This window comes from Antrostomus carolinensis, unplaced genomic scaffold, assembly GCF_000700745.2.
Source record: "Antrostomus carolinensis isolate BGI_N321 unplaced genomic scaffold, ASM70074v2 scaffold1093, whole genome shotgun sequence".
In the NCBI taxonomy this organism is placed as follows: domain Eukaryota; kingdom Metazoa; phylum Chordata; class Aves; order Caprimulgiformes; family Caprimulgidae; genus Antrostomus; species Antrostomus carolinensis.
Window position 1 is genome coordinate 1 of NW_010304338.1, and position 8,767 is coordinate 8,767.

General features: G+C 57.8%; 1 protein-coding gene across 1 annotated transcript; it reads left to right on the forward strand.

Annotated features, from left to right (window-relative positions):
* Positions 1 to 1,586: 1,586 nt before the first annotated feature.
* Positions 1,587 to 8,450, forward strand: LOC104522184 (phosphatidylinositol 4-phosphate 3-kinase C2 domain-containing subunit beta; the record flags this gene model as incomplete). Its single annotated transcript, XM_010164406.1, is given in 10 exon segments — positions 1,587 to 2,114; positions 2,117 to 2,500; positions 3,875 to 3,975; positions 4,131 to 4,285; positions 5,135 to 5,255; positions 7,300 to 7,411; positions 7,519 to 7,598; positions 7,679 to 7,742; positions 7,975 to 8,121; positions 8,417 to 8,450. Coding segments are annotated over 10 exon segments (1,726 nt in total), but the record flags the coding sequence as incomplete, so codon positions are not given.
* Between the last annotated feature and the right edge of the window lie 317 nt (positions 8,451 to 8,767).

The window sequence follows — 8,767 nt, forward strand, 5'->3', positions numbered from 1 at the left end:
TGTGGGGGCTGTGGGGTGGGATTTGGGGGGCATGTCATGCTGGATGGGCTCCTCTATCACTGGGGGTCAGAGCAGACAGTGGGGTCTGCCAGCCCTCTCCCCACTCCTGCACTTGGTGGTTAAAGACTTTCCTGCCCCACAAGCACAGGCTACCCCACCACAGGCACCAAGGGAAGACCCTCGGGTTCAGCGATGCCCCCAGCAGCACTTTTCCCCTGTGATCACTGGGAAGGGGCAGTTTTGCACCCTTTCACCCTAAATCAGAGCATCGACCAGAGCCCTGTGTGGTGCAGAGCGAGTGGTGTGGGGCAGAGGACAGCCCAGGGTGACAGCGGGGGTCCCGTGCTGAGGCTCATGATCCAGCTCTGGCCAGAGCCCGAAAACACTCAGCTGCCTCCTGGCTCTAGAGATTTCGAGCACCGGCCGTCGCCAGCGGCTTCGGGCTCTCTCCACTCTTCTGTTTAACATCCACTTCGTTATTTATTTTGTTAGGAAGAGAAGAGGAGGTGAAACATCCTTCCCTGGGGAGCGTGGTGCTGGCTGGGCAGAGCTGAGCCCCCGCTGCGGTCACCGCCCTCCGCGGGTGTTGGTTGGGGGCCAGGGAGTGGTTTCCAGTCCGGTTGTTTCACCTCTTTGCTCATCCAGCTGAATGCTGCAGAATAACTGGGTTTGGAGGGTGCTCAGCACCAGGCTCTGCGGGGCAGCTCAGAGAGACCTGGGGGGGTTTTCCCTGGGGAGGCAGCAGCACCCCATTTTATCCCATCCTTGCCTTTCTCTCATCTATTCCTTTCTGCTCCAAAAAGCCCTAGTTTTGCTGACAGGGACTATCACAGAATCACAGAATCACAGAATATTAGGGATTGGAAGGGATCTCAAAGATCATCCAGTCCAATCCCCCTGCCAAAGCAGGAACCTATCTTTTTCTCAAAGCTGTGATGGTCCTGAGAAGGTCCATCCACCCCTCGCTCTGCACCACACAGGGCTCTGGTTGATGCTCTGATTTAGGGTGAAAAGGTGCAAAACTGCCCCTTCCCAGTGATCACAGGGGAAAAGTGCTGCTGGGGGCATCGCTGAACCCGAGGGTCTTCCCTCGGTGGGAAGACCATCGGATGGTCCAAGGCGGCTCTGAGCCGTGTCCTCAGTGTGTTGCTGGAGCATCTGCATCACTGGGGAGCCCGTGCCAGTTGCATCTTGAGTCAGCCCCAGCTGCAGGCGCTGGCCCTGCTGTGCCCTCCCCGCTCTGCAGCTTATTTAGTCCTCAGGGCGGGGGGGAAAATACGTCTGGCTCCAGCAATAACCCCAGCAGCTGCTGTGGGGCCAACCAACCCTGCCTGGCTACTGGCTTCAGTGGGGTGGGCGTCAGCAAAATCTTTATTTAACCTGTCTGAGCCCCTAAATATTTCCTTTTTTTCCATCACAGAGAGGAAAGGGGCTGAACCACCAGCCTGACCCTCTGTAACCAACCTTCCTTATCATAGCCCAGCCGTTAACCCTCGCCTTTCCCCTCCACCCAGGTGGCTGGCGGTGCAGCATGCCTTTCTCCTGACCCCTGAGCCCAGGAGGAAGAGGTCCTCATCCCTGGAGAGATGTCCGCCACGCGCGGCAATGGGGAGCACTGGAAATCCCTGGAATCGGTGGGCATCAGCCGGAAGGAGCTGGCGCTGGCAGAGGCATTGCAGATGGAGTACGACGCGCTCCCCCGCCTGCGGCAGGACAAGGAGGAGAACCTGGCCAAGCAACGGGGAGACCAGCCCCTCATCTCCTGGGATGACCCCACCGAGAGGAACGGCTGCGCCGGCATCAAGGCAGCGCGTGGTCTCTCCGGCTCTGACCCCACGCTCAGCTACAACATCCCGGTGGCACCTGAGGGTCCCCCCACACCCAGACCCCCACCAGGACCCAGCCCTACACATCCAGACCCCCAGCCCTGGCTGAAGGGACCCCTGGCTGGGGACTACCTGTACATCTTTGATGGGTCAGAGGGGGACTTCCTTGGGGAACCACTCAACGGCACCTCACCCCACAACGGTGGGGGCAGCTCCCCCAAAAAGATCTCACCACCCCCGCTGCCCCCCCGGCACCTCCTCTGGAGCTCCCCTGAGGGGGGACCCAGCTCTCAGGGAAGGGGTCCCCCCCATCCTCCAAAGGACCCCAGCCCAGGGACATCAACATGTTCTCGGCAGCCCACGAGCGGTCTCACGGCAAGCTGCTCGGCCGCCGCATCTCCGAGGAGGACCCCTATGGCATCTCCGACTATGGTGGCATCAACGATGCCATCACCTGCCTCAACCTGAAGTCCACCTACGAGTCAGAGGTGCTGCGGGAAGCTGCCCGTGGCTGGAAGGAGGGCAGGAGCATCTTTGAGAAGGAATCAAGCGGCAAGCCGGTGGCACGGAGCAAGACCATGCCCCCTCAGGTCCCACCACGGACGTACGTCTCTCGCTTCGGCAATCGGAAGAATCTGGCACCGAACAAGAACTGCAGGATCTCCATCGATCCGGTAAGAAGCTTTTCTCACCCTGCTTTGGAAGTGGGGCTGGGATGGAGCCGAGATGCTGGGGAGAGCTGGGAACCCAGCGCCGGGATGCGAACGGGCTGTGGGTGCCTGTGGCTTTGCTGCGTTTCCTTTGCTCCGGGTTGGTTTTATATGTCCCATCACTGGTGCTCCTCAGAGTCTTGTTTACATCACAGTCGGAGGCATCCGTGTGCTGAGACACCAGCGATGCAAGCGTGGGCTGTCTCCTTGAGCTGCAGGTGGTTTGCAGTGGTCTCATGTCCCACCAGCTCACAAAGTGTCACAAGATCCTCCGGAAAGAGCCGGGAGTCTCCTCCCGAGAGCCGGGCGATCGCTTTCCTGTTGGGCTCACAACCACCTTTCCAATCCCAGCTCCCTTCTTCCCTCCATCGAGCAGCGAGCAGGACACCTCCCCTCTGTGCACAGGGGTGTTGGGGGGCTGCTGGTGTTGCCACATCCCCTGTCCCCAGTGAGGTGCCCATTGCAGGGGCAGAGCCCCAGCTCTGCTGCAGCTCATCCCACCTCCGGCAAGAGGAGGAGAGAAATAACGGGAGAGAAATAATGGGAGAGAAATCAGGGGAGAGAAATCAGGGGAGAAGTCGCCTCCTCGCAGGGTTCCTCCTCCCCAGGGTGGGAGGGATGCAGCCGGGGACCGCCGGCGGGGGCTACTTAAGTCACTCTTGGTTTTCTTAGTGCCAGAAACTAATTATAAAAGAGCATTAAAATTGTCTTTAGTGGCTGCTGTGTTCTCTGCTTTTCTCTGCCTCCCGTTAGCTGTTGGCTGGGTTAATTGCTCTGACAGTGGGACCATTGTTCGCTGCCAGAGAGCGATGGAGGCCCCGGGACCCCCATGCGCAGGGGGAGCCTGGCACGATGGTGCCACCAGCCCTGGTACCGCAGTGGGAGCGTGGGATGTGGGGCTGGGCACAGAAGGCAGGGCTCTGCTGCAGCACCGTGGTGGCCTGGGGACTGTCCCTGCCCATCCTGCAGCATCCTCAGGTCCATCTGCCCATCCCATGTCTCAGTGGGGAACGTCCCTGATGGGGATATTTGGAAACAGCCTGGAAATGGCCAATTTTGTGGGCTGGGGGCAGCGAGAGCTCATGTCTCCCTTCTCCCAGCCATGGGGAAGGTGCCAGTGCAGATGTGGGTGACACATCCCATGGCTGGTGCCCACCTGGCCCAAACCCCTCCTGTGCTGGACCCTTTCCCTGGCTGCAGCAGCACCGGGGTGAGCAAAGGCTCTCGGTGCTGGTGCTCTAATGGGGGCATCTGGCAAACCCCGTCCCAGGTGGGTGACATGCTGGAGCTCCCCAGAGATGCTGCAGCCAGCTGATGGGCTCGTGCTCTGCCCCATAGGTTGCCCCCCGGCCACATTCCTTCACCAATGGCTACGAGCTCTTCGAGGTCTCGGAGGAGCGGGATGAGGAGGTGGCTGCTTTCTGCCACATGCTGGATGTGTGAGTACTGGCCATGCCCGAGCCCTTCCTGGGGCTCTCAGTGCACCCCAGAGCTGCAGCATCCCACTGCAAAATGCCCCAAAACAGGTGGTTTTTGGGGGGGTGGGACAAACCCAAAGCAGGGTGGCATCTCTGACCTGTCCCTGCTGCCACAGGCTGCGATCTGGCTACAGCACCGAGGATTATTCCCTCACCGGCTTGGTGTGGAGCGCCGTCAACCTCAGCCCCGAGCAGCTGGGCCACGGCGTCAGCCTGAAGGTGACAGTGGTGTGTGACAGCCTACGGGAGCCTCTCACCTTCACCTGTGACTGTAAGTGTCCTACAACATGCAGCTGCTTGCCCACCCCACCTTGCAGAAATTGCAGGGAACCCAAGGTGATGTGAAGCCAGGACAGACCCCAGCAACACCTGGGTGGAGGATCTGGGCAGGGATCCCACCATCCCCTCTACAACTACCTGAAAGGAGGTTGTAGTGAGGTGGGTGTTGGTCTCTTCTCTTAAGTCACTAAGTGATAGGACCTCACGTTCACCAGGGGAGGTTTAGATTGGATATTAGGAAAAACTTCTTTACTGGAAGAGTGGTCAGACATTGAAACAGGCTGTCCAGGACAGTGGTAGAGTCACCATCCCTGGAGCTGTTGAAAAAACATGTAGACATGGCACTTCAGGAAATGGTTTAGAGGGCATAGTGGTGTTGGGTTGACAGTTGGACTTGATGATCTTAGAGGTCTTTTCCAACCTTAATGATTCCCTTCCCTCTTCTCTTCTCTTCTCTTCTCTTCTCTTCTCTTCTCTTCTCTTCTCTTCTCTTCTCTTCTCTTCTCTTCTCTTCTCTTCTCTTCTCTTCTCTTCTCTTCTCTTCTCTTCTCTTCTCTTCTCTTCTCTTCTCTTCTCTTCTCCTCTTCTCTTCTCTTCTCTTCTCTTCTCTTCTCTTCCTTTCTCTTCTCTTCTCTTCCTTTCTCTTCTCTTCTCTTCCTTTCTCTTCTCTTCCTTTCTCTTCCTTTCTCTCCCTTCTCTCCCTTTTTTCCCTTTTCCCTTTTTCCCCTTTTTTCCCTTTCCCCTTTTTTTCCTTTCCCCTTTTTTCCCCTTTTTCCCTTTTTTCCCTTTTCCCTTTTTTCCCCTTTTTCCCTTTTATTTCCCCTGCTCCCTCTCCCCACAGGCTCCTCCACCGTGGACCTCCTTATCTACCAGGCACTGTGCTACACTCACGATGAGCTGCACACCATCGACGTCGAGGACTTTGTGCTCAAAATCTGTGGCTTGGAGGAGTTCCTGCAGAAGTGAGTGTCAGGGGGCTGGGAGGATCACACGACACAACCCAGGCAGCCCGGGACTCACGCGCTCGGCCGTGCTCGCCCCGTGCGTGGCCTCGGCCGGGTGTGATGGATGGTCAGGGCTGATCCCGGTGTGCACAGCAGGAACCTCTCCGCTCCATTTCCTGCCTCCCAAGCTGTGGTGTTGGTCTTGCCAAAAGCAGCATGTTAGGAGCATCTTTCCCAGTGGCAGGGTTATCCGTCACGCTGACCCCTGTGCGCCTGGAGAGAGGCCTGAAAACCAGGGAGCTGCCAAAAAAGCTCTTTGGAGGAGAATTAATAACAGCCGTGTCGCTGAGTGGAGCTGCTGAAATTGCAGGAGAAGGTGGAAAAGGGACACGTGGGGGACACGGGAGCATCAGGGGCTCCCTCAGATGGGTGATGGGGACTGAGATCTGCAGAGATCCCTCCCTCCCTGCCTTTCCTGGAGAAAGGCTGCATTTCCAGAGGGGTTTTGGAGTCTGACAGCTCAGGAGAGCTCTCTGCAGAGGCCGATGCACAGGCACACGCCGTCCTTCCCAGCGGCTCGGTGCAGTGAGCCAGCTCCTGCTGCTGGAGAACTGCCCTGGGCCTGGCTGTGCTGCGGGAAATCTGCGGGAGCTTTGCCATGGGCTCCAGGAGCTGCTGCTTTAGGCCCTAAAGGGGCAGCTGGGAATTGCTCAGCCCAGGAGAGCCTGCGCGGCACCGGTGCAGAGGGTGAGTGGAGCTCAGCCACTGCTCCTGGCTGCCCAGCACAGCTGCCTGGAGGGGTTATTCCCATGCGTGCTGAGCCCTCCTGCTGCCCAGCAGCTCATTGCACATGTGTGTGCACGTGTGTTCACACGTGTGCTCACACACAGCAGGGTGCAAGCTGTGAACTGGCCATGGGTACAGCAGCATTCCCACACATCTGACCTATACAGCAAACCTCGTGTCGGGGGATGCCAGGGAGCACCCTGCTGTAGGATGGATCCAACCAGCTTGGAGAACATTTCCTAAAGGGATGAACCTCCTGCTTTTTTGGCAGGGAATGACATCCTGGGCACAGAGTGGGACAGCCTGTCCCCAGGAGCTGGTGTGGGCAGGCGCTACCATATCTCCCGGGACCCTCAAAGGACCTTTGAGAAAGTCCTGGGACATAAAGCCCTTTTGTCGTCGATCTTTTCTTTCCTCATCTTCCTGCAGCAGAGGAGATGCTGGAAGTGCCAAAACCCTCCCTGTGGAGCCGTTTGGACCCTTGAGCTCTGCAGACCAGCCAGAGCTGCTGTCACTCACTCCCGTTTGAGGTGCAGGGGGAGGCAGGACCAGGCAGGATGTGGGCACAGTGTCCTGCAGTGCCTTTCCCACACATCTCCTCCCTGTCCTGGCCATGAATGTGGCACTGGTGGCCACACACTGACCAGACTTGGTGTCCCCATCCCCTACAGCCTCACGAGCCCCTGGGGGTGCCTCTCCCAACCTCCCCACTGCATCCTACCATTGCAGCACCATCCTGCCTGGAGCCTCCTGCACCCCTCAACACCGTGCCCGTGGCTCTTCCGTGCTGGCCAGGGCTGAGTTGACTTGTTCTTCCACACAGTTGGCAAAGAAAGTGGGTCTGGACAGTGAGCTCTGCAGGTCCCCTGCTCCAGAGGGGCTTTCAATGCTGGTGGGAGCAAGCTGTCATCCCCCTGCTCCAGGGTTCACCCCTGTTCTGCTGTCAGGAGCATCCTCCAGCTCCTTGGGTCCATGCTTTGCTCCCCACACATCAGCAGGCAGGTCCAGGCACAACAGGCTCCTCCAGGCCCCGTCCCAGCTGGGCTGGGCACGGCTTTTTGGAGGGCACAGGGGAAGGAGGGAAACAATAGCTTATTCTTTGGGTTTCCTAGGGCAGGCAACCCAGTGCCACGAACATCCGTCTGCAGGCCAGGCAGCCGCAGCCAACTCCATGCTGGGCCATGGGATGTTGGGATGGGGCATCCCGGGTTGGATTTTGGGGTATGGCATGGGATGGAGAGGAGCCACGGGCTCAGTGTGTGGTCTCTCCCCACAGCAAACACGCTCTGGGCAGCCACGAGTACATCCAGCACTGCAGGAAGTTTGACATCGACATCCGCCTGCAGCTGATGAAGAGGAAGGGGGTGCGCAGCGACCTGGCCCGGACGGTGGGTGTCTGGGTGTGGGGGACAGCACAGGGACACTTGTGCCACCTCCCTGAGGTTGGAACACCTGTGTGTGCCCGAGCTATGGCACAGCATCTCTCCATCTCCAGGCAAACGATGACCAGAGCCCTTCCACCCTCAACCACTACATCCATCTGCAGGAGAGACCCATCAAGCAGACCATCAGCAGGTAGGGGGGACACGGTGGGACCGGTCTCCTGCACTGGGTACCGACCTGGCCAAGGCTGAGCTCTGCTCTCTATCCCCCAGGCAGGCCCTGAGTCTCCTCTTTGACACCTTCCACAATGAGGTGGATGCTTTCCTGGCAGCTGAGGTGAGCACCAGGGATGGAGGGGGCATTTTTGGGGCTGTCTTGTCTTATTTGCTGCAGATTTTATTCCCCTTTTCATTGTGGGGCTCTGAGGATGCATCAGAGAAGGGAAAAGGCTGTGAAAATAAGGGAAACTGAGGCATGGGCTGGCACATCTAACTATGTATGGTGTGTGGGCTGTGGGAAGCAGCCCCTGCCCCATTGGGACCTCTATCAACCCACCTCTGCCCTCCAGGGAGACTTCCCACTGAAGGCAGAGCGAGTGATCCAGTCGGTCATGGCCATCTGCAATGCCCTGGCTGCCGTGGAGTCCCAGGAGATCACAGCTGCCCTCAACCAGATGCCCCCCTGCCCCTCCCGCATGCAGCCCAAAATCCAGAAGGTAAGTGATGGGCACTGGGGGAAGCTGATCCCTGTGGGGTGCAGGACCAGGGGGCACAGTCAGGAAATGCAGAGGGAAAACCACATTTTCACATCTGACTTCTTTCCTTCCTTCCTTCCTTCTTCCCGCTTGTACCACGTGGAAAATTCCTCAATAGCTGGGAGCTGGGGAGCTGGTTACGTAAAGCAGCCGGCTTGGCGAGCTGCTCCCCGCCGACAGCTCGGGGCTGATTCTGATGTTGCTTTTGTGGTTTCTTTTTTTTTTTTTTTTTTTTTTTTTTTTTTTTCCTCAACAGGATCCAAATGTTCTGGCCAAGAGGGAAAATCGAGGTATTTCTCTTTTCCTCCTCCCCTTCTGGGCTCAAGTTCTTGGTGCTTTTAATCCTCAAACCCTTCCCCCCTCAATTATTAAGGCCAAAAATGCATTTGAAAATGTTCTGGTTAAGAAACGAGGGTTTCTAGAGGTGATGGTTGGAGTTCCTCCTTATGAACTCAGCAAAATGGGAAGCCTGAAATTCTCCCTTTCACCCACTTTGTCCCAGGGTAGCCCTGCCCTGGGGTCCCTCCAGCACCCTGACCCCATCCCAGAGGGATGCTGTGGGGGGTAGCGGGGCTGGCAGCCACCCCGTCTCACCCCTGTCCCACCT